Raw genomic sequence first — 26,520 nt, forward strand, 5'->3', positions numbered from 1 at the left:
ATGAGGATTCTGATTCAAGAAGTCTGGGGTGAGGCTGAGATTCTGCTTTTCTACCAAGCTCCCAGTTAATGCTGATGCTGCTGGTCTGGCAACCGCACTTTGAGGAGTAAGGATGTTGAATTGTGCTGCAAGTGGAAGTTTAGACTACTTGTGCCTTGGATAACCAAAACCTTGATTAGAGAATCTGATTAAAATGCGGATTCTCAGGTTCCAAGCCAATAAATTCTGACTCACCGGGGGTGGGTAAGGCCCGAGATTTTATATATTTAATAGCTTTCCTCAGGTGTTTCAGATACAGATGATATAAGGACCACACTGGGAGAAAGGATGAGCCTCAGAATATCAGGGTATGCCAATGTCCCTCTTCATCTCTTAGGAAAGGAGCCACTTCCTGTCTTACAGGATCCGAATCTTTGGAAAATGTATCACATAACATGTAATTACTCATCTGTACTCTTCAGGAGCACTGAAGTACTTGCCTTCATTGAGGGAGATAGATATGCTGCCTAATATTTGGGACTGTGGGACCCAGGGCTCATTCCTATTGGGGTGTGGCCCAAATAAGTCACCCCGTGCTGTTTTTGTCACAGAAGAAATGATTATCAGTGAAACCTAGATGAACTGAGGTTTGGTTTAAAAAAAGAAGAAAAAAATATTAGCAGTGAATTAAAAAGGAATTTTTAAGCTATATTTTGATCAAGAAGAATAAAAAGACAGGGTCTTCTGCTCAGGAAATTATAAAATATTAGAATTGGAAAGGCTTCTACTTCCCCAGTTTTATTTAACAGAAGTAGATGAAAAATGAAAATAAATAAGGTGGCTATGAGGAACAGCACCTTGTGGGAGAATTCAGAGGGACCCCACCTGCTCTGACTACCCAGTGGATGTTGGGTACAAAGCTGTGCAAATGAGATGAGCTCCCTGTCTTCTTAATGCCAGCTGGCCATCACCTCTGCCTTGGCTGGTTGCAGCACTGAGTCATTGCTCAGTTGTCACTAGGTGCGTCTGAGGTCTCTGCTCTTCGTCCACTGACCATCATCACGTCGTCCACTCACACCCCAAGCTTAGAGTCCAGAGTCTTTATTGTCATTGGTTTATAGCATTGGGAGAAGCTGGCTTTTCATATTTTTTTTAAATTTCATTACCTTTTTAACCCTATCATTCATTTTGTATTTATTCATTGGTATTCTTCTCTAAGAAAGAGCATTTCCTTTCTCTTTATTTACATATTCATTCATTTATTTGTAGCAGTATGGACTCATGAATTCTTATTTTATTCAGTGGATTAATATCCATTCTATTTATTTTTAAATTTTTAGTCATAATGTAAAATTCAGTAAAATTATACTCTGTTAAACTCCTCTTTAAAAAAAATCATTCGAAATGTATTTTCAAATCCTTGGTGGTGGTCATTATTAATTTGCTTTACAGTTTAAAAAGACATTTGGGGACATGTGTTTGCAAAGGGCACTCACAAAGAGCACTCCCGTTGCTCCCTTATTTTGATCGAGTCGAAGGGTGACAGCCTAGGAGCTTCAGATCTCTGCCATCAGCCTGCAGCGTAGCCTGCATCACAGGCCGAGTTATTCAGCTAGCCAGCCTTCGGAGGCCTCCCCGTGACTAGTCACCCGGGAGGAGGGCGGGGAGCAGCCTGCGTCGCACTCCGGGAACGCCCAGTCGTTCTCTGTGGCTCGGCTGTGAAACCGTGGGGGCCGAGCCCAAGTAGGAATGCAAACATCCTGAAAACCCAGCTGAAGTTTCTGGGCCCGGGAGCCGGACGCAGAGTGAGTACTGATTTCTGCCGCTTCTTCCCAAAGCTGCGTCTGCTTCCTGGGCGGGCAGCCCGGCCGTGGCTTTCAGTGCCCGCCCTATGCGTCCCAGGCTCCGACCCTGCCGCTGGCTCCCCAGGCTTTGGACGTGTGCTCCTTATAGTCTCTTGACTCTGAAGATACGTGCCTTTCCAAATAGGTTCTAAGTAAAGTGTGTTACTTGTCAACCGACCCCTCCTCCCAGTTGGTGACACTATTGCTGGCTCTTCCGCTGGGAATGTGTCTGATCAGACAGACACGGCAGGGTTACAAAACCAGGGATTTGTGTGACCTGGGAATAATGCTGAAAGAAGAAAAACTGCAGCCATGTCTATTTGTTTTGGTACTTTCAATCTCTAGGGTTAGACCCCCACCTTCTTCCCTGGCCCTGCCCAGGCCACTGTGATGACCTCTGTTTTAGAGAATGAGCTCACCCAGTGAATAACCTCTCCATGTACCTGATACATACTGGGTGTGGTGTGGCAGATGTTGGAACAAGTTGCTCTTCTATTTCCTTGAACACAACCTGAGTCTGATCACTGAGGGGTACTTTTTTTCAGGAACACAAATGTTTTTATAGAGATTTAACAATCTCCTGTACAGTTATTGTCCCAGTGTTCCACACTTATATATGCCCAAGTGGCAAGTTCTTTATACTCATCTTATAGTTTGAGAAAATGAGGCAGAATGTTTAGGAAGCTTCCTGAAGGGACAGGACCTTGGGGCTTCTGACTAGTCTTCTAGGAACCCACCTATGCATCAGAGGAAGAGTAATGCTTAATCAGCAGTTCTGTTTAGTTCCTGCCCTATGAGATGCTTTCGAGAGAGAAAACCTCTGCATTGCAGAGAAGGGAATTTAAGGAGTGGCATCTACTTGTTCAAAAGAGGAAAGTTTGTTTTCTTATGAATAACTGTGGAGCACCACTTCCTGATGTTTTTTATGTGGGCACTGAATTCAACTTTTGCACACCGATTTCTCAGCATCTAAAAGGATATTTGTTGCTGGGAATGTGTTGGTGAGGGAGTGCTATCTGGGTTCCAGGAGACAGTATAAGATTAAAACAGTGACATTTAGCAAAGTCATGCCGAACTAGGAAAGGCTACGTCTGCTGACCGATGGAGAAGGGGTAGGTGGCCAACAGCAATGAGGATGGAGCTGAAATCTGTGTGCACACAGCAAGGACTATTGATGTCTATGATAAACAAGTGAGCTTTGCAGACTGCACCACAGTGTTTATGAAGTAGCACAGTCAAATATAAATGTTGACTGTCGTTCAGTTCATGTGCTTTGAGAGAAGATTCCCAATGTGCTAGAGGAATTGATTACATAGTATTAGTGGTCAGTTCAGTTCCTTGATCTCTGAATTGATTGAATATAATTTCTCTCCTATAATGAAAATTTAAAAGGTATCACATAAAACAACAGTTTGAAGGGATGAAACTAAGAGAGAGCGTGCATGTCAGCCAGCCATTAGGTAAACATGAGGAATTAATTTGAACTAAATTCTTAAAATCAGCCAAGTATTTGTGTTCCTATTAAATATTTATAATAACAGTTATATCTTTAAGGCATCACTATTTCTTAGGTGTAACTATTTACTTTTCCCAAAATATGAACTATCTAACTGGTAGTCCTGTTTAAATAAAAAACTCACAACCTATGTACCCATGTGCATGTGTGTGCGTTGTACACACACACACACACATATATTCTTTTTCATTATACCTTACAATCCCCTCATTTTGGATACTATATGGACTGGGATATATGTTTTAGCATCAATGTATCTGACCTCATAAGAACATATTTTATCCTACAGTTTTTCTGATATATTGAATTAATAATCTCCATACTGGGAAACTACAATGGATCTTCACAAACAATTACATTTTATTATTTCTCTGTGAAAAGCATTTAACTTAAAAAGGTCAACTACCCAATGTTTCTCAACAGGATACTATTGGCATTTGAGGTGACAGTTCTTAATTAGGCAGGACTGTCTTGCTCTTACTGAATGCTGGGGCATGACCAAAAGCACTCTAACACATTTTTAAATACTTCTAGTTGGTGCATTCCCTTCCCTGGTTAAGAATAAATGAGCTACACTATCGTTATGGAAAGCCATAAAAATAATTACTCAGTTCCGTTGTTTTCAGTGTTTAAGGGCACTTTGTAATATCTCTTAAGAAGACATGCTAACTTCTGAGCAAGTCCATGCATTTGGACGTAGTAGGTTCAAGTGGAGACAGTGCATAATCCTGCTGCTAGCAAGGTGGCATTGTCACCCCTGTACTCTCCTATCTACGCTAGGCAACAATAATAAACTATTAGAAAGTGACTGTAATAGGTTGCAGAAAAAGAATAGATCAGCATAATCTGTATTAAAACAATATTAATATAGCTAAATTTACTGAAAATTACTGTGTTCTAGGCAAACACTTATCACTTGATGTGATGATAATGTAGTGATTAGGTAGATACTCTTTATTATTGCCATTTTACAGATTAAGAAACAGCCTTATCTCTTAATCACCACACTGTATTGTTTCTTAGGCCCTATAAACAGCTCTCCATAAAATACTTTCCAAAAAAATCAGCTTCAGTGCATGAAAAATTATCACAGACTAAAGTCTCATTTAGTCTCACTTAGTTATGGTTACTTTTGTTCTTAGAATACCAGCTTTTTACTATACTGCGAACTCTTTGATGACAGGATCCATATCTTTGTGCCCCCATAGCATTTACCATGGTAATTTCTTGATAAATACTTATTGTGTTGAAAAAGAAGATTGCTCTAGATATGAATAGAGCCCTAAGATGCTATTACATTAATATAGAGATTTATCCTGGGTAGGTGGAAAAGGTAAAATTATATTCATTTTTATTTTCTAGGATTTACAAGTAGAATTTTAAAATTAAATGTCTGTTTGTCCTTTTGCTAAAGATTAAAGAGTAGATAATAAAAGAAGATCAATAAGGAATGCTTTTTCTTCTTTTTTGAGGAGCTGTGTGGGGGGCTGGGTAATGGGTCAGACATGGTGCTAGGGATACAGAAGTGAGGTATGGTCCCCAAAACAAATGAAAAAACACGATGTGAAAAGTGCTAACTAGCATTTATCAAGGTGCTACGTAAAAGCACAGTGGAAAGTTGAGAGAAGGGGGCCTATTTCTCTGGGAGTAAACATGGGAATATGACTCCCTTAAAGGAGATCTACAACCAGAAGGCCGGTCTAACGTGGAAAATACCAACAGTCAAGATGGGCACAGACTCCTAGGGCTGGAATGTTAGTCAAGTGGAGTACAGTCAGTTGGAGGTCTCTTAGAAGTCTGATACACATCCCGCTTCCCAAACATTGGATCTCCTCATTCATTATTTTCCTAATCTCTTCCTTCCATACTTGCCCCTAATGACACTACAGTCTCTCTCTACACTTCTACATAGGCTGTTATGTGGGATTAAGAATTCTGATTAATTCTAGGATTATCTGATGAGATATTCTTGACAGTTGTCCCTTGCAGACAGGCTGGATTTCCATCAAGTGTCAGATATACCTGAGATTTCCATTTTATCCTTGGCTCTACATGGTTTAACTGGAGACCCCATAGCTGACTGGGTCTGTGTTGTCAGTCCTCCAAGCCAGCTTTGAGGGGACAGGTTCCTGGTGGGTTCATCTTCCTGTTTGTTTCTTAATCACTTAACCCACGTGTAAAAAAAGATAGACAAGCTTATCAACAGTCAGAATTACCTCCGGAATTCCAGACATTTCTTATCTCTAAAGACACATTTGTCTCAATCTAGTTTGTTATTTATATTTGGCAGCTGCCACCTGGTGAATACATATCTATAGCAAGACAAGGAGAACCTCAGATTCCAATTTACTCATCTTTTAACGTTTTCACTGGCTCCTCTCATAGGAATGATTGACACCTTTAAAAGTTGCTGCTCAGTCTGCTTTGTTGGTGGGATTTGTTTCTTTTCCTATAGATCCCTTTACAACACTTTAAACAAACCCTAACATTTAGTTTTATTTGGGGAGGATTTCTTATATGTTGAAAGAGGATTTAGGTCTATTTTTATTGACTAATCAAGTTAGCTTTGGTAAACATTTTTTATATTGCTAACACTATTATAATTTTCCTTAGTACTAGAGGCTCCATTACACACTGATCATAACAGATGAGATGTTGGTGAGCGGTGATGAGTATCCCAGTGAGTTTTGCTGTTGGACTCCTAAGGAGTGAAGCACATAACTGTGACCTAAGCAAGGCCTCCATAATTGCAAAGAATGAGCTTTAACAGTTGGGGTCTCCTTAGAAGGGAGATTTTTGGTCACTCAAAGTTGCCATAAGAGATTGAGACTAGATTAGTAAGTGTGCTTGCTGTCTGGACTACTATAATAGTTTGAGGTCCCCTGCACAAGTGACTTAAATATAAAGACCTAGACCAGACCTTGGAGCCTCCAGAGTTTTGTAGAATAGAGTTGTTAGGGGAGGGGTGAGAGAACCCTGTTTCTACAGAGAAACCGGGGGCTTAGCCTCCTGCATGTTGTTTGTATATTAGCTACACTAAGAAAGTGGCCAGAGAGAGTAACAGAGAATAGAATTATTTGAACATATTTCAGTTACAGATGCTTTTTAAAAATTTCTTCCTTATGAAAATAGGCAATTACATTTATAGCCAACAAGGCAAAAAACATTTTCTTATGTAACTTCATTACTATGGCTAGTCATCATCGGAGTCCTTGAATACAAATATTCTCATGCTAACAATTTATCTAAAACAGTTTCTCACCTGCTTTTAGTCATATATTTTTTCATAGTATATTATTTGCAAAGATGTATCAGATTCAGAGGGCTTGATGTACTGTAGGAAATTGAAACTGGTAGCCAGAATATTTTATCTTCCAGGATTCTTAACTTCTTTCTCATACTCACCATTTCTTGATTTATATCTTTATTTATTTTTTTTATGTTAAATTTTATCCAGTATTTTTATGTGTCTGGAACAGAAGAGTGTTCCTCCATCAGGATTCAAACTAATTTAGCTAGGCCTGCACAATGTATTAAAATGTTTGAAAGCCCTTAGATGGGGCATACATGCTCTACTGTCACAAAGCCCACTATTTCCTCTTCGTATTGGCCAGATATACTCCTTCACATCACCCAACACATATTTTCATTTGCATTTTAGACCTCTGATCTATAGGGAGAGACAAATACTATTTCTGAAATTCAATTAACATGGCATTTAAAAATTGCATCCTGTTAAAAAAAAAAAATCCTTGCAGCTGAGCTATATAGTAGATATGTGTAGCATTAAGAGTTTCTTTAATGATCCAGAATATCTGCCTATAAAATGACAGCAATATTGGGATTGGTGATGTCTACAGCATACTTTTTCTTTATATAGTAAGAAAGGGTGTGGGCTCCAGGCATAATTACAAATATCAAGTGTCCCTGGGAATTAGGACCATAAGCTGGACAGGACAAATATTCTTGAGGTATCAGGACTATCGTTTTAGGAAACACCTAGGCTCTTCAGTTATCTGGGCTGGCAGTATTTGCACTGCCTGGAAAAACTGGCTGGAAAGTACTTTTGAAAAGTACTTTTGTGAATTTATTATAATATCTTATTCTGTCTGGTTCCTTCCTTTTAACCAAATGAAAATATAAAACTGAGTTTGTCACCAGGGGGAAAGTGTCAATGTATAACAATAGATGGTAGGAAACAGTGATCATTCATGGACCCACTATAAAGCCATCTTGTTTTAAACTACCTAAAGCAGTGATTCTTAAGGTCAGGGAGTTTCAGAATCACCTGAGGGGCTTATAGATTGTTAGGATACAATCATTTCTCTTCTGCCTACCCATTCCCCTTTATAAGTTTCTAAGCATCCACATCCCACCCTTCCTCCCCACACACTGCCTGTGAGTTACTCTGTTCCTGGGCCAAGAACCATTGCGTGAAGGTGTTACTGCTTGGCCAGTCACATTGCCCAATGGCAGGGCATAACATTCATTGCCAAATCACTATGTACATTTTCAGTATAAAATATTTAATTATGAATTTATGCATATTTTGCATATAGTTTCAAAGACTAGAACTAATAATTATTTTTTTCCCTAGCACTGTTATATAACTAAAATATCTTTAATGTGATATCTTACTCTAACCCCGAGTCTTACGTCAATCAGTCCATCAATTAGTTAATCATTAATTGTTTGCAATTTTAGCCACATCCCTAAGAAATAATGTACCCCCTTGCTGAATATTCAGAGATCAAAAAGGAAAGATTAACCTCTATTAGCCATTGAGTTTGAGCCTTCTTTTGGTTTTGAGAATCTTTTAATATTGTAGTAATAGGTGCTGAATTATTCTCAATGTTTTTGTGGTAAGCCAGATTTCTATCCCAGCAAATTAGAATTGTTTTCTTCTCCAGTCCTTCTGACAATTATATTCTTATACTTCTTCACATGTTTCCAAAGATTGGATATGATGAACACTGACCTACATATTTGCAATTAAAATCTTGGCAAAGTACACCAATTACCTTTTGATTGATATGCTAAACCATATCTTCTTTGTATATGTCTAACTGTTCCACAGTCTCCTACAGACCAATAAACTGAAGACTTGGTTACTGTTCAAAATGGAAAGACAACCAATAGGAAACAAAACTTAACAACGGACATTCTAGGTAGTTTTAATAATCTTAAAATAATTCTGGAATGCTCTGGGAGAGGGGTTAGATACAGCAACATGTGTGTAGTCTGGAGAATCTCTCTAAGATCTAAATATTTGAAAATACATGAAAAAGAAAAAGAATCCAACCATTTATTAATTTATTAAACTACTGTGCTAAGTGATTTACATAGGATTTTGTTTAATCTTCTTAAGAGTTGCATATTTTGCAACCAGGTAAGTGGGTGTTAGGACAATTTTATAAATGAGAAGACTAAGGCTTAGTGAGATTAAATAATTTACCCCAGGTCATACAGCAAGATTCTATTCGATTCTAAAGGTCTTTTCAGGAGACTGGTCTTATAAAAATCCTCCACTTAGTAGTTTATATCTAGGCAGTTTAAATAACTGAGAAAGGAATTTATATCTAAATTCAAAAAAGTACTAGGAATCAATATTGTGCTCTCTATTGCTATGCTCAATATCTTCATACTGTTGAAATTCTCTCTGGTGGATGAGGTTGCTTGCTTGTGTGAAAGAGTATTGTACACTGATTGGAATTAGCAGATAATAGTTTCATTGACAGAGTTTCTTTATACATTCTAATAGGCAGTAGAGAAGGAATAAATTAGCCATCTTTGAATATGGTAAAATTTTTAAACAGCAGGATTAAATAGTACAGAACTAAAAACTTTCTTATGTAAGAATACAGAATTTTTGTTTAGACTGAAGGATAAGCAACAATGTTTATATTTTTATATCAATTTCAATTGAGACCTACTTTAAAATCAATTCTTAATTCACTGAATTTTTATCCTAGGCGAAAGAGGGATAACATACAGTGGAAGGTACTATAATTATTTCTGTTTTATAGATGAGGAAACTGAGGCACAGAGCCGTTAAGGAATTTGCTCAAGGTTACACAGCTGGTAGCAGAGCTGGAATTCAAACTCAAGTGATCTGGCTCCGCTACTTTTTAATATTTGCATAGATTAAACTTGCTATTAGTGTACATTTGTGAATTCGTTATTCTTATATGGTGTCCAGAATGAAATTTTATTGCACTTCACATTTTTATTTTGATTATTTAAAGATCAACTTGGACAAGGAAGCCTTGTTATAGTTCCTGTCATGTAAGCCTTCTTATTAAGAACATGTTTCACTGGCTGCAAGCATGGGCGTGTGACAGGCCCATACCTCAGCCACCACACAATTGGCTCTATCTCAGTATTTCTGTATAAATTCCAAGTCACTTTCTGTTAGAGACGTTTTGAATCTATCATCCCTGTAAGAGATTAGGCTGGCAATTGGTTTCATAACACAAGGACCATAAATGTTTTCATGTTCTCTCATCCTTTGTTAGGCCTATACCTAAGAGATGAATTTGAATGCACTATGGAAGCTAAGCTGAAAGGCCCTGAGACACTTGTTCAGCAGAGCTCAGGATTTTTTATTATATAATAATCACATCATCAGTAACTGTAGATGCTTTAGATGAGCTCATAATCTTTTAGGATTTGTAAAAAACTGTGCTGCTACCAAGATTTTTGTTCCTATATCTACTTGAACCTAGACCTAAATAAGCCATGCATTTGAACCAAAGAAAATGCCATAAAATAAAATATTTTTGCTCTTTTTTCTTTAAGAAAGATAAACAACATGAGTGTGTAACTTTTCAAAGGAGTGGTCAACACAGAATTGCTCTTCCATTTGGAGAGACTGAGGAAAATTTTTGAGGCTGTAATAAAAATCACTGCTGTTTATTGACATACCATGTTCCAGGCACTGAGCCAAACATGTTATAAACACGCCCTCATTTAATTCTCACTGCTGTCTTTTGAGATGGGTATAATTTTTATACCCATTCAACAAACTGAAAAGCTCAAATTTGGAAAAGTTAAGCAGCTTGCCCAAAGCTACACTAGAATTAGACCCCAGGTCTGTGAGACTTTAGAGGCTAAATTCCTGTGTTTCCCATTTGAATATATGTCATAGGGTACATTATTTAATAAGCTTCACATAACTACAGCATGCGATATTAGAGCTGCAGAACTCCAGAATTCTCAAGCCTGACAATTTATAGATGAAGAAACTGTGTTCCAGAGAGGTTAAGACGCAAGGTCGTCTAGCTTGTCAGAGGCCATCTTCATTGTTCATCATGTAGCTTCTACTATGCTGAAATTGCTTGACTCACAGGATTACGTAAATCCTAGGCAGACAAACCTTTTCTAGGCGAGGACCCAGAAGAGGAAACTAGGCTGTCTTTTCCATGTCTAACTTCTCTACTTTGCTTTATCTTGGTCAGCCAATGTCAGAAATAGTTGGAATTATTTCATGCATCTTGAAAAGCAACCAAGATCTCTAGAGGCAGGAGCACAACTTCAGAAAAACAAACAAACAAACAAACAAACAAAAACTCCATTTACATCTTCAATGACTAATCCAGGCTGTGTAGTTTGCTCTTTTCCTTGCCCACAAAATAATTATCATCCCAGGGGAAAAATAAAAAGCAAAACAAATACGAAAACACTGGAATACTGGAGTTTGCAAAGCAGTGAAAATGAAGCAGTTGCCTTGCAATGCCGGAAGTTCAACTTCATGCCTTTTGTGGATTTTTTTCTAAGCACTTGGGGTGGTCCAGTGTCAGAGCTCATAATCAGACACTCGCAGGATGTGGCCAAACGTTCTGCAGCCTCTTTGGCTTGGACGAGATCACAGTTCAGCTGTAGCTATTGTCCCGGTTGCCAGGCAGCATTTGGATGTTTATTTTGAAGTCCACATGTTACATCAGAAGCCAAAGCTTCATATGCTCTCCACTTCCCGGAACAAGTAGAGCTTAGGCATTCTATTTTTATTTTAAGTCTGTGTGTCCCTTTTTAATGCTATACTTCATGAACGCACAGCATATTCAGCTGAGATAGAATCAGTCATCATCTGTTTCCCCCAGATCATGCTCATACCACCTCATTTTGCAGTGCTCTGATTCATCTAGCTGGCTGAGCTCTGGATTGGGTATCTTTGATACTTTCCTACTTCTAAGTCTTGCTCACCTGGGTAGTCTAGCTCACTTGGAATGACTACCCCATCTCAACCTCTAGCTCCGTTTTTTTTTGAAAATTCAAATGTTTTAATTTTCGAAATTAGGGGAATGAGCTTGTTATAGCCAAAAGTGCATGGACATATTGTCATATCTGTTCAAATCCAAGCTCCCACCACTTCTTAACTGTGAGATCTTAGACAAGTTACCCAACTTCTCTGAGCCTCAGGTTTCTCATTCATAAAATGCAGATAATAATGGTTACCTCCTAGGATTTTATAAAGATGTACTGAAATCAGATATGTAAGGCACCTGTCACAGTAGCTGGCACATGGAAGATTCTGTAGTTCCCACCACTTTGTTAATCACACCACAATAAATACTAAATAAATAGTTCCCATCTCCTCTGTGAAGCCCTTCCTATCTTCCAAACCCACATCTCAGAAATAGTCCCCCACTCTGGCCTCTTATAACATCATATTGTACTTAAGATCCTATCATAATTGACGTTATCCATATTACATACATGCTGAGGTGTAAGTTTGTGCCCAAGTAGATCTGCTGGCACAAAGCAGTGTTCTCCCTGAAAGAGATGCCTCGATTTCATTCATAGATGATCCATTGTTTATATTTTATGGGGATCATCTTTTTGTTATGATAAATACCATACTTTATTAGGTGATTGTATTTCTGGTCTCTTTAGAAAAAGCAACATTGTTATGCCATGTTAATAATTGAAGGCATTGCAAGAATGTATGTCATGGTGTGACAGCATGACAAACAATAGACAAACTGAAACATCTGAATATTCATTTCCTGAAGTGAATAATCCACCATTACAGAAAGAATTACAGAATGTCAGTGCCTTCCTTAGAAAGCCCCTCAGCAGCCGCCTATTGTTTGTTCCAGGCGTCTCACAGGAAGCAGCCCAGCTTGGGGGTGTTTTGTGCGTATGTATGTTTTTAAGCTGTACATCTCCCAGGATGATGAAAGCCAGGATGTCAATGACTAGATGTTTAAATTATGTTTTCCTAACCAGTTTTCTGACTTGTGCTTTGAACAAAATTTCAGATGATTGAGTAAAACTCATAATGCTGCTTTTGAGCTACCAGATAATATTTTTGTGTTTATTCGTGCACAAATGCATACATTTATTTAACAAATACTTGTTAAAGAACTACTGTGTACCAGGGGATGTGCAGCAACTGAGACTGGCATGGCCCCCTGCCCTTGTGGAGTTCAAGTTTAGGTCTGCCTTATAGATGTTGTGAGGAAAGAAGGTTTTTTGTTTTTTGTTTTTTGTTTTTTAAATCTGTGATTTCTTTTCTTTCATTATTTGAGATGTGTTATTAAAAGAATTTATTATGGTTCAGAAACAAATTGTTTTTCTCTTGTGCGTCTAGTAGAACTAGTTTTAAAAGTCAGTTATTAATTTGTCAGATATTTTTAATTAGAGAATTTTTAATATTTATTTTGTGTTTTGCCCACATTGTCCTAATATTTGGTATCTAATTTGACTTTCACAATAACTCTGCGAGGTGCATACAATTTCCATGCTTAGTAGGTTTAATCAACTTGCTTGAGGACTCATGGCCACTAAGAAGTCATCAGACTGAAACTTAAGTCTTCTAATTTATTAATTATATTCTTGAGTCTAGCTTTAAAAAATGAGATATTAACATTATACTTTATTTAATTAAAGTATAATTTAAGTAAAATTAAAATTTATTTAAATGGAATTTTAATGGATGATTAGGAAATGGAAATAAAGGTTTGAATTAACAATGATTTTTGAGCTTCTCTTTGCTACAATACACTCAGTACTATGGTAGGCACTGTGGGGCACAGAAATGGCCCTTGCCTCTTCATCAATTTCCAGCTTCATTGATAAGACATGACATATGCTTAGATAAGAGCTCAGTGACCCTCCGATGCAGCATATATGATTCAGTGTTCAAGTGAGAAGTACAAACATGTACATGAGTTGAGAAGATATGAGCTAAAATAGATACATATTGAGCTAAATCTTCCGGGAGAGGAATAGGTGGGACCTAAACAAGGAAAAGCCTTCACAGGCAGTGGGAATGGCAAGATGAAAGGCACAGAGGTGGAAGGGGGCATGATGGTGATGGTGGTGATAATGCAAACTAGCATTTGCCCAGCATTTATCACTTGCCAAGCACTGCTATAATTGGTTACTTAAGAAAAAGTAACTTATTCTTAAAACAACTCTATGAGGTAAGTAAGAATTCCCATTTTACAGATGAGGACACTAAGGCACAGAGAGGTTAACTAACTTGCTCAAGGTTTCACATGAATTCAATGTCAGCTGGAATTCTGTCAGACAGTCTTGAGTCCAGAGTCTCCCCTCACACATCGAGTTATGCTGCCTGATGAGGTGTCTCTGAGACAGAAAGGACACCATTCTGGCTGGAGGGGAGACATGGTGTAGGCCATAGCATGAGAGGAAGTGGAATAAGTTGATTAGGTCAAATAAAAGTTCAGGCAGAAGACATTGGACCTTATCTTGGACACAGTGGGAAACCATGAATAGTTTAGCATTTCATCAGAGTAGGATCATAGTGCACATTTATCTTAGATAAATTAGTCAGCCATAGACAGAAAGGATTGAGAGCTCAAGATGGGGGTATGAAGAGGGATAGGAGAGAACCAGACATGGAAACTGTTAGAAGGGCCTTGAAGTAATCCGGGTGCGGGAGATACCTGATGAGACCAAGAGTGTGGGTGGCAAAAGAAATGAAAGGATAGCATGGGGACGAGGACTGGAACCAGCACTGCGCCTACTCCAGGGGGTTCAGGGCCAGACAAGTTCCCTACACACCATCGTATGACCCTCATGTCAACTCAGAGTCAGGTGATATTATGCCCGTTTTCCAGATAACAGAATGGAGGCTCCAGCTCCAGGAGATTAATTAATGTGGATTAGTAAGTACTGAAGTGGGAATCTGAGCCTGCATGTTTCTTGGCTTCCTCACTTTAAGGCAAAATAATGTAGTCTGGTGATAAAGTAGGGTTGCTGATAAGGTACGTAGAGTTGTTCACATAATAAATCATAGTTAGAGTCATGGGGAGAAATCAACTTTCTGAGGTAGCAAAAATAGAAAGAGAGGGCTTGTGACTGAATATTAACACAGAGAAGAATGGAGCAGGTGGAAGAGGCTTCTAGGAGACAGGTCAGAGGGCTAGAGAGAGAGCCTATAGCTTCTAGTGTCAAGCTGCCACCGGAGAGAGGATGGTCTGTGATCTAGAATGAAACTACTGATGGGTTATCAGAGAGAAAAGTACACACATGCAGCTGGCGTTCCTAGTAACCCTCAGCAAACACAGGCAGGTCGGGTGTGTAAAGGGTGATTAGTGCTGCAGGTGGGAGGACATAGGAATGCTGCCGGTTAGGGGAGGGAAAAGGAAGCAAGGTCTGGGCTAAGGTGAAACAGTTCTGAGTCATCTCACCTGCTGGCCCACTCTCTGTGTGCACATTCTGAACCAAGCCAGGCAGTGACAAGTGAGGCTTGTGTGACTGAAGGAGAGAGGATGGAGTGTGGATTACTATAAACCAACCAGAAGTGCCCAGAAAGAAGCTGAATCTCTGGGAACCTAAGCAAGTGAAAGGACTCTATCGCCTGGAAGACAGACAAGTAAGGAGCTGAGGGATTGACTTTTTCGTCAGCTAGATTTAATGGCAGCAGAACGGACGAGTAAGCCCTCTAGGACTCCATCTTTTCTAAGGGAGCCTTGAACTCTCCCACCTTGGCCATTCATCAGGACCTGTGGGCTAGCTCACAACTCTCCACTCACCTCCAGCATCCCATGGTTGAGGTTGGTACTAGGTCTTCTATCTCTTCTCGTGCAGCCTCACTAGGTTCCCCGTATAAACAAGAAAAAAACCCTGGATAGAGACCTGCCGTGAGTAAGATTGGAGGTCAGCACATTGGTGCACCCAACAGACAGTTCTTTTAAGGGACGCCATCTGGTGGAAGAGACAATTCATGACACAGTTGTGGGATTATCTGCCTGTATGTGGTGCTCTGAATCAGTGAGTGCGTGATAGGGGAAGGAGGATGCCCATTAAGTTCTGATCGTAGTGGTTCAGAAGTTACCATGCCAGGACTGGGAGCTAGTAAGATACACCTGAAAGGAAAGGCATGTAGGATTTGGATATTTGGAGAGAAGCATCCTAACCAGTGGCACTTGTGTGAAAACAATATAAAGGGAGAGGTAAGTGAGGTGAACTCTGAGACAGGGATGGGCTGGCTTCCCAGAGCAGCTGTTCTAAATTGGGAGATGACGTGGGGTTGAAGCCTGGGTGTCTTTAAAAGCAAGGGAATAGATTTCTGTGTGATATAGCGGGCAACAAGAGTCATCATTGCTGGTTCTACTTTAGAGGGAGACGTGTATGGAGTGACATGAGAGAGGATTAATCCGGCCAGAATGGGTAAGAGAGCTAAAAGGCTGTAGTCTGGGAGACAACTGCACAATAGATGTGAAAAAGGAAAGCAGTGTCCATTTTCCAGGGGTCTTAAAAGCATATCATCTTTCTGTCATGTCGCTAATCATTTACTGCAGTAAACCTCCCGAATTCTTACTTAGCAAGTAAACACATTTAAAGAGATTTTGCTGAATAATGCCAGGATATAAGATGCTGTATTGGATAAGTACAGGATTAAATATTAATTTCTTCTAGGCTGAAATTACTCTTTTATCAATGTTAGTTTATTTTTAATGCAGCTCGACAATTACAGCAAGATCATTGGATGTGGGCCTGAAACTGACTTGGAACTCAAACATTTGTTTTGTCACGTAGAATTCTCTTCATACCTCTTTCAGAGCACTTAAATTGTAATGTAAACTAACGATACTCTGGATGTTAAGAGACTTGCATGGGTCATTTGGAAGTGAAAGTATTGTTATACCTGCAAATTCAGGCTGACTTACAGCACTAATCCCAGTAGAGATATTTTTGTATATATGAGAACTGATGGTTGTGTTTTACGGTTGGATGCCTCTTGATGTTAGCAGGGCTGGCCAAGTGGTAGGTCCTGCTGCAGAATCACTGGTTTAGAAGTCAGACAGCCTAGGTCCCAGCCTCAGCACACATGTCTCAGAGGGCCCTTCCTGGCCTTTTGCCTGGGTGATGCTTCCTTATCTTTCAGTTGTCACGTTAACTGTCCCTTCCTCAGCATCACCTGTCCCGACTGTCTCCTGAACTAACTCTGATTGTCTAGTCTGTTCTTGTGGGCCCCTTTATAGCTCTTACCGCAAGTAATCATTGAAGTGATTATTCAAGTTCTCTCTTATGAGGCTATAACTTTTGCAAGGATAGGGACCTGTCTGTTTCACCACTGTATTCCTATCATCTAACATAATACAAACTACATTTGAATTAACAAACTACATTTGAATTAACTTCAAATTTTTTCAATCATGTTATTCACACCTATAATTAGAAATTTAAAAAGTTTAGAACATTTAAAATGAAAGTATATTCAGTATCTCACTAAAGATAACAAAACAGGTCCTCGTCTTTAAAAATAGAAGAAAACAAAATATAGTTGTCTGGAGTTGAATGGGTTCACAATGGGGTAGGATTATTTCCCTTATACCCAGACCCCATGAATAGCTTTTATTTCAATTTCAAAATGTTAGTGACTTAGTGACAGGGTGAAACTTCCATGGAGGAATCTATGCTGAGAACAGATGGGGCCAAGGCCTTCAGCTAAATTCCCATGGTAACCTGCTCCATGCTTGTTAACAGCTAGTCCTCGTAGATCTTACTGTTCTTGGTGGGCCTTTGAAAGCCTTTCTAGGAATACAGGATCACATCCAGCTGTTGCCTAATGAAGTAGTAAGGTAGGTTGGAAACCCTACGGCTGTGTGATTTGGGGGGAGGTATTTTAGTAAATTTGGATGTTTGGAACATTAATGTCCATTTAAAGATTTGCAGCTTAAAAAGCACTTTCATACGGAGTGTCTGGTCTTTGGTGGTTTAATATGGTTGAGAGTAATCATTGAAGGAGTGGGATGTATCAAAGCAGAACTTCTTGAGTTTGAATGGAAATTTGTACAACCAATTCTCATTGTGGGAAGATAGAATTATATACATGTGGGTACATTAATCTCCACAAATTAAAAAAATTCTCAAAGAAAAAGTGAATATTCATATATTTGTTCATTAATTCAGTGGTGGGGGGTGGGAGAACCTACCTTGGTACATCTTCCAGTTCTAGAATATAAGAGAGACCACTTCATGCCCTGCTACAGGACCAGGTGTGTTGGAGTTGGGGAACGCTTAGCTGGTGCCGAAGGGTGCTCAGAATTAGCTAAGTTCATATGATTATGTTGCGTAATCGGTATTCTGAAACTTTAGGCTTTTATTTGTAAATCATGGTAATTTAACTGTAAGCACCAACATAGTCTACATTGAGTGGGGTCTGTGAGGAAGGTGATTTTGTTCATGGGCCATGGGTTATAGTGAGTTCACACAGTCACCTGGAATGGACGTGTGTGGTGATTGGAGAGGCGGGAGACCAGCAGGGATGGGCTCGTTCTGCCCTGGGTCTTGGCCTCTGAAGTGGCTCAGGGCATCAGAGGCGGGCTTCCGGGTATTGTTGGCAGGGCAGCAGCTGTTTACTGACAGCTGCTTGCTTAAGAAGGCATCTTGTGCCAGATGGAATCCCTGGGCTCTAAAATCTAACAGACTCAAATGTTAAGGAGATTTAAAGAGCCTGCGTTGGAATTCACAAAGATAGCAATCGTCTATTTAATATTAACCAGTGTAATGCAAGTAAAGTACTAGAGTAATATTCAAACCCATGCAAGTATCATGTGCACATCTCACACTGTTTGGGTGGTAGATTGAAGGGGCTGATTCCACTACCCCCTTGCATCCCTAGGAAAGGTGTTTCTTGAATACTTTAGTTATGATTAATGTCCTTTGCCCACTAGGGAGGAGCCTAGATGAGACAGGTATTCAACCCATCTCCCATGTCTCTTCCTTATAGTGACACTGACAGGATGATTCTAATCGAGCTGCATCTGTTTCCCAGAGTTATGTTTTGTTCCTTCTATTTTGTAAAATACCTTAGGAATAAGGCATTAGTAATTTAATGAGCACCTACAATGTGCCATACATTTTACACATATTATTTCAAATACTCTCAACCCCGTAAAATATATGTTATAGGCCCCATTTTATGTACTTAGGAAACTGAGACTCAATCACAGAGCTAGTAATTGGCAGAGTTGGCATTTGAACAATTTTCTATCAAATATAAAGTCCATGTTCTTTTCAAAAATAACACAAACAATAATTATAATAATATTTACTGAGCACTTATATACAGGGTGGTAATGAACTTACAAGGTGGTTGTTACCCAATGAAGAAAAATTGAGAAAGGGGAAACAGAAAATCAGAAAATTTGCGTAACTTGCCCAAGATTATTTAGTAAGTAACACATCCCAAATTTGAACCCATTTTATCTGGTTATAAAGGCTTTTACCCACTGGGCAAAACAGCCTACTGGACTTTTGTGGGAGTTATACTCTAGACAAGGTAAAACCAAGATAAACAGGTAAGAGCAAGTATGGTTAAGAGCAGCCGAAGGATGAAGTAGGTTGCAGGTTAACTAGAATCAGACTCTTTCTTTCTTTCCTAGGTGTCCACTTCCTCTGCTTCAACCAGCAAGTCTTCCAGTATGAATCCCACAGAAACCAAGGTATGGAGAGTCTTCCAAGGTCAGCTTCGGTGAATGTGAATGCCTTTAAGATGATTAAGTAAAACAATAGTTGATTAAGTAGACTAATAGTTGACAGATGATTTGTATGTCCTAGGAGGCTTAGGTTATAGAAATAAACATTTTCTTCCTAATTTATAGGGATCTTCAGAAACTCAGCTTTCCTTTCAATATTCACTTCCAACATCATCTATATACTTCTATCATTTTAGACTATCTAGGAAAGTGTGGTCACCCAGAGCTATTTTGGTCCTAGACCTGAGTTTTTATTCGTAAGATAATCGAAGTGCATTTCTCTGGCTTTAAATAAGCATATAAATTCCTTAACTTTTTACTAAAATTGTTTTATTATTCCAGTCATTTAAAACTAAATATAAGAATGAGAAAAGTTACACTAAATGAACATAGAAAGAAGTGAAACAGACTGGCTGTTTCCAATGCTTTCTGAAGTTTCTTTCTAAAATTTGAGTCATATGGGGTACTGTCTTATTGATAAACCTTTGTTGAGCTGCATTTGGAATTTATTCTAATAATTATTTATTTGAATTTCAGAAGAAAAAATAAGAGAATGTTCTCCAATAAGATTGCCACATAGAGTAAGCCTAATTCTGAAGAGTAGGCTGACGCTGTCTTAAACCCTCTCCCTCAGTTACCATGTCTCAAGCTCTGTTTCTTGGGAATATTCTTGGCTAGAGAACTAAAGAGGTAGCATTTTCCAGATGTTCTCAACTAATTCTTATGAGCCGATATTTCTGAGTATCTTGAAGAGCTACCCTACCTCCTTATTACTAAGTTGCCCTTGTTTAAAATCACCAACACAGTTTTGTATTCTGTCTTCTATATTATTTTGCTATCCCAGTGGGATCTTATGCTGTAATTTAGTACTGGGACCATAATTTAGTACTATTGAGGAATCCTATGGCCTCATCTTGAACTGTCTTTAAAGGACATTGCAAATATCTTGAAACACACTGTTTGAATCTAAGCTCTTATAAATGTCATCTAGCATTCATTTTAATTTTTAAATGTATTTTAATCTAAAATTGTTATTTAGATTTTACATTTACATTAATTTCTTAATTTTTTCAAAATATACATTATTTGATCCATAATTAATCTATTAGCTGTCACTACTTATTTATACCAACCTTAATCTTAAAAATTAAAAATAAATCTTATTTCGATCTTAAAATAATCTTAAAACTGTAGAAGTGTCTACCAAAAACCAATTCTCATTGACCTTAGAGTTGATAAAAACGAAAAAAAGTAGATAAAAGGAGAACCAAAAATACAGGATTTCCTTTTTATTATTTTGGTTCACATTCGACCCCTTGTTTGATTCTAATTCATCCTCCCTGACTCTCAGCTCAAGGATCAATGGTTATTTCAGGTGTGCTCTGTTTCCCAGGGCAAGTGTCAACAAACTCTTCAGCCATAGCTAAGCATTAATCATGAGAATTTCTGGCAATCCTATAGAACTTGAGGGATGGAGCAGCAAGAAGAAAGTAGAAGGAGAGCGAAGAGAGGTAGAGACAAAAATAAGATGCACATGATGACGTGTCACCAGTGGCTGACTCTGGACCACTTTTGGCCTCAATTCTCTCTCCTTGGTGGACTTTAGTCACACTGTACTCATTATTATCTCCATGTGCTTCTGATGTTTGGCTCATAACATTTTTACTAACCTTTTAGAGATTTTCGTGAACTTGATGAGCATATTTCTCCTAATATTTTGAGCTTTTAGAGAAAAGATGTTAATTCAAGATAATATCTATGCCAAATCTTTGTCATGCTCTACACCTTTCAAATGAAATTCAGTCTAGCTCTGCAGGGTGGTGATGTGTCTGGACCTAACTTCTCTCTCACACACATACTGCTGTGTGAAAAGGAGAACTTAGATCTCACATACAGCAGTGTGACTACCAATTCTAATTGATTAGAATTGATTTAACCTTGCATCTGTGAGTGTACATTTTTAATTGTATTGATTGCCCAATTACAAATTAGAAGCTATTAATAGATTCACACCATTACAATACCAGCTCACTTATTTTTCTTGTCAATTTAATGAATTACATTTGCATAAATTCAAGAAAGCATAGTAGCACATTTGGAAACTCATTAACAAAGATCCAGTTTGAAAAGATCCAAAATTTTAAAAAATTAAAAAAAACCAAACATTTCTTTGATCACGAACTTTGTTTCTTTCCCAAAACCATAAGTGTGTCAGCATAACAAGAACCTATTATGTGAAGAAGGTATCTATCTTCATTACAGAAGCACAAGATGTGGTAAATTAAGAAGATATTTGGCATTAACCTCTTCAGATAATAGAATTTAAAAAATAGAAGTTTGTGCTAATACCACCAAACAAATAAAAGGGAAAGAAATTATAGGGAGCATTAGGCCTAATTTTTAATTTCTTACTTTGAAAAAATCCATAAAATAATCAAATTTTATTTTTGTTTTCTTATCTTTCCTATGCCAAGAATGCATACATATACTTAAGGAATTGTCTTTTTTTGCCACAAGTAACCTTTGGTTGGGTAAAACTCTGTTGAATACTCCACTAAAGATCCTAAATCCGAACCAATTCTTCCAGAGCATTCCTAGAACTTTAGATCTCTAGATTTTTATTGTACAATAAAAACACATGCACTTTTTACAAAATGGTTGTACAATTAGATTGCCAGAATTTTAGAAAACTTTTCCTTTGATCATAACCAAGCATTAGAAATATAGATGGAAAAATATTGCTCAAGCAGCCTTTACGCAGAGAAGGGAAGAAAAGGAAAGAGATCCGAACCTAATTTTATTAATGAAAAACTTACAGATTTTTCTATACCAGGAAAAGTAAATCCAAACTGAAATGTTTGCTTGAGACTTGAGAATTTAAGCTCCTTCAACTTCTTGGAGTTATATATATCTGCATAGAGTAGATGCAATAAATGAGTGTAATGGGTCTTGATATAAACATTTTAGCTCTGTGTATATGTGGTACTTATTTGACTGTCAGGTAAAATAAGACCATACTTGGGGTTGTGCTCTTATATTAGGCCATTCCAATCAGCAATCAGATGGAAGGACCTCATCCTCCTAATAAGAAAAGGCACAGGAAACAGGTGACGTGGTTCATTGTACCGGGGCACATTTCTGCTTGCTAATGTTCACTTTGGCTTTCCAGTACGTGCTGATTGCAGTTCACAATCTTCTGTGACTCTCTGACCCATCACAGACTTTCTAGTAGGCTGTCACCCATTGCTCATGTTCTGGCACTAAAAATAAATTTCACTGCTTTCTGTGCCCTCAGTTTTTTCACTATCCCATTGCTTCACAGCATCAGCCAAAACCTATAATGAGTATTTCACTCATCATAGGAAAGATCTCATACAGAGATCTATTATGTTAGTGGCTTTGAAGGATGAGGGTTTTTATTTTCTTTTGCTTATGTATTAGCTACAATGTTCATAGCAATAAATCTTTATGTATCTTTGATACTCATAGGAAAAGTGAGATGTAAACTGGCACCTAAATAGTAAAAACAGAATATTAGTGTGCTTAAGTGTTTATCTAAGAGTTATAATTCCAAACAAAGTATAATAATTTTAACTCATAAAGTTTATATTTATAAATACATCAGAATCATCTTTTTAGCTTCCTTAGTTGGAGAAAATCTGATAAACTTTGTAAATGATGTCCATTTTTCCTCCCTTATTTCCTTCCTTCCATCCTTTTTCTTTCTTTTTCTGCATTTAGGCTGTAAAAATAGAACCTGAAAAGAAGTCACAGTTAACTAAGGTAAGTGATTTAAGTCAACTGGTGAGTTATTTGGATTCTTTACAATAGTAATGAATATAACCACAATGAGATACCACCTCACACTTGTTAGAGTAGCTATAATCAACAGAACAAGTAATAACAAATATTGGAGAGGATTAGGACAATAGTAATGAATAACCAAGTTTCTCCATTGGTTGTACTGAATGGTAAAAGGATTTTTGTCAGCTAATTTATTGAATTTTGGATTATTCTTTTGTACATGATTTTATAGAGTATAAAATAATTATAACATTAAAATTATATATAAAATTAATGTTTATTTTATAAATAAAAACAATACATTTCAAAAGGAATTTGTTCAAATCTATATTTTTTATAAGTGAAGTAATTGTTTAAAAAACTAAGCGGCAGGAATAAAGGAGAGAGGGCAAAGGGTAATGAGTATCCAGTTACTTTAATAATGAGATATCAAGAATAACTGTCTGTTGAACCTAGCACCTAGATAACTTAAAGATAAAAATCCTTCCTAAGAGGGTGGCTGGCTTAATCTTGACAGTCTTATCTTGGTTGGTAGAACTAGCCATTAAAGAGACAGCTCTGAGACTCTCCCTTGGGAACACCTTCCCTGGCTTTCTTGACTCAAGGCTGTCTACGCTGAAAGCTGACCTGTCTCCACTTGGAGATGGACCTCAGAGTGTCTGCAGGCATGGCAAATGCTTCTTTTCAATAGAATGCTGCTCTTCATTTCTTTCAAGCACACTCAAGAAAATAAATACTTAGATGAAACCTAAGGTTCCCTGTGGGAAAGCACAGAGATGCTGTGGGCTGAAATACTTTAAGTGGAGGCAAGGGCAAGGCCATCTGTGTGAAAGGTGAGGCTTATCTGATTTTCTGTAAGGCATCTTGGTGGCCTCTGAGGATGATAATTCCATAGTCCAGACAGGTAGAGGAAAGTCTTCTATTTTATATTTAAATGCTTTTGGCTATCTACCCTATTTCCAGAAAATTGTGTTTCTGGTTTTTTCTCCACTTGCAACACAGAAATGACTATATAAACTTTTTAGTTGAAGAAAATGCAGTTTTCTTTATCTCCTATGAGAGGAAATTTAAAAATTAATTTTTAGAGTTGGACACCCTATCAACAAACTCAGTGGTCACAGTGATCATTTGACATCTCTGTGGATGGACCTGTAGTTACCAAAAGCTTCACATGAATTGTGAAAAAAAAGCCAATAACTTAGAGATGAGTACCTATTTGAAAAACGATTCTAGGTGAAATACTAAATTTGTCATTATTCTGATGATTATCATTTTTCAGACTTTTGATAGGATTGCCCCTGACCAGATAGCACGTATACTTCTCTAACTGGGCCTTTCCCAAGAGAGGCAGAATGGTCTAATTGGAAATTTTGTTCTTGAGCCTATTTGGCAATATGAAAACAATGAAATCCAGTGTAATTGAGATTTTTTTTATTTTTATTTTTATTTTTATTTTTTGAAATTGACAGCCATCTGTGGTTCATGAGGAAAAAACTCAAGAAGTAAAGCCAAAGGAACACAGAGAGGTAAATGATCATTATTAGGACTTGATATCATAAGGTGAAGCCTTTTGGCTTGGGTGGGCAGGAGTGTGTGTGCACTGCACACTCATGGATTAAATATTAAACTCTTAAACATTCAAGACTTAAATCCTGCTAGGATGGGTGATATTTGTTTTTGGCTAAAACGGCACCACCATGTGGCAATAGCAGGATTTGCCATTTATTCATGATTCTTGCTGTATTTGTGGAGAAGGATTTGCGTTTTATCAAATTTTGAACCTAAAGTGAAGGTTTATCACATCTATATCACATCAATTTAAATTCGCACAGTTCATAACTACATAAAACACAACTGTGTGAACACTTTCTGTTCCATTGAGAAAAGTATCTATTTGCCATCTTGTTTGTTAACAAAGTGGTGTATGTGTGTATTTTCAGCCAAAAAGCCTATCCAAACATGCTTCAGATACAGGTAGCAAGCATGCCCATAGTGAAAAAGCAGTTTCCGGATCAAGTGAGCAGCCAACATCAGAGAAATCAACAAAACCAAAGGTAGGTAAAACATACAGATAGCTAGGAAAACACTAATATCAACTAGGTAGTAAGAGACAGGTCCTCTATCTACATCGACACATGGAGGAGAATCTGAAGAGCTCTGCTGAATATATCTTATATTGTCATAATTTTGTGCTATCTTTTTACTGGTTTTGCAAATAGTCTTGTGGAAATGTGGGCCTATGAAAGTCCTGAGAAGAGCATCAGATGGGTCCAGGGGATGTACAGCAGTACCCAGTTGTGACTGCAAGGTAGCAGGCTCTGGTGTCTCGCAGACGGGGAGCTTCAGATTGAGGCCACCTCCTGGACCCCTCTCCTTGTGGGCTATGGGAACATAGATGCTCTGCGTGATTTGCTGTTTACGTGGAAGTTTTAGAGTTTTTAGAGTCTTGTTCTAGAATAGATGAACTTATAGAGCCAAAAATCAGAAATAGATTTCATATTTCTAGAGCTACTGGGGGGCCAGCTCCTAGAAGAATAAATATCTATGAGAGAACCTTTCCTGTTGAGAGTTCTTGGAAGACAAGAACTAGGCCAGCTTAACAATGTACTTTATATCAGATTATAAGCCTGTGGCCCACCAATTAAATGCATCCCATGTGTGTTTTGTTGAAATCTATTTTTTGGCTTACAGTATTAAAATTATTTTTAATTAGCTGCCAACAAAAAAGTGAGAATCTTTCACCTAAAGTCAAAATTTCTGGCTTCTCTTGAAAAATCAATATCTGGCAGCGGTGGGTTCACATGGCAAGAATTGACTGGAGATTTACACCTGGTAAATGTGCTCAACTTTACCATAGTCCCTACCTGGTCCACTTCACTATTTGTGTTATCTGCACGGACTCTTTAAACTCGAGTCCAGCCTTATGTGGTACCCAGTGTTGCGCCATGTTCAGTAGAATCTAGCAACCATTCCTCTACAAGATGTCCAGGAGGATAAACTGGCTCAGCAGTGACATTTGAAATGCACGATCTCAAAAAATAGTTATTCAAAGATACTCACCAGTCCTGTTGATCGTTTATCCCCACCCTTAGACTAAACCACAGGACGCAATTTCTGCTGATGGAAAGAGTGTTGTTGCTGGTGTAACTGCGGCATCTGGAAGACAGGATGACAAGGTGAGCTCATGAGCCAATGTAAAGTGTACATGGGCCTCGGTGTTTATCAGGTCTCTTTTATGAGAAATGTATACTCAGCGAAGACCCATCCTACCAGGGCTTTAGGTCTCACTCTCATTTACCATTTAGGGTTTTAGTGCTGCCACACTCAAATAACCTATCAGTTAGTAAAACTGAACACTGTTCATATGTGAAATTTTGTGAAGAGGATCACATAGCTAAAGGATATAGAATGAGCAGGACAC

General features: G+C 38.1%; 1 protein-coding gene across 13 annotated transcripts in view; it reads left to right on the forward strand.

Moving 5' to 3' along the window:
- CAST (calpastatin) overlaps window positions 1-26,520 on the forward strand; it is a 103,804-nt gene that overhangs the window by 32,670 nt on the left and 44,614 nt on the right. For 6 of the 13 annotated variants that reach the window (XM_039875153.1, XM_039875156.1, XM_039875152.1 and 3 more), the window contains 6 exons: window positions 19,203-19,262; window positions 22,337-22,402; window positions 23,037-23,078; window positions 24,569-24,625; window positions 25,040-25,153; window positions 26,192-26,275. In XM_039875153.1, coding sequence (XP_039731087.1) covers window positions 19,203-19,262; window positions 22,337-22,402; window positions 23,037-23,078; window positions 24,569-24,625; window positions 25,040-25,153; window positions 26,192-26,275 — 423 coding nt within the window. Of the gene's footprint in view, window positions 1-1,663; window positions 1,785-19,202; window positions 19,263-22,336; window positions 22,403-23,036; window positions 23,079-24,568; window positions 24,626-25,039; window positions 25,154-26,191; window positions 26,276-26,520 lie in introns of those variants that run through there. The other 7 variants (XM_039875157.1, XM_039875155.1, XM_039875161.1 and 4 more) reach the window with 3 other exon arrangements.

The sequence above is a fragment of the Pteropus medius genome, unplaced genomic scaffold, assembly GCF_902729225.1.
Source record: "Pteropus medius unplaced genomic scaffold, Ma_sr-lr_union100, whole genome shotgun sequence".
Classification (NCBI taxonomy): domain Eukaryota; kingdom Metazoa; phylum Chordata; class Mammalia; order Chiroptera; family Pteropodidae; genus Pteropus; species Pteropus medius.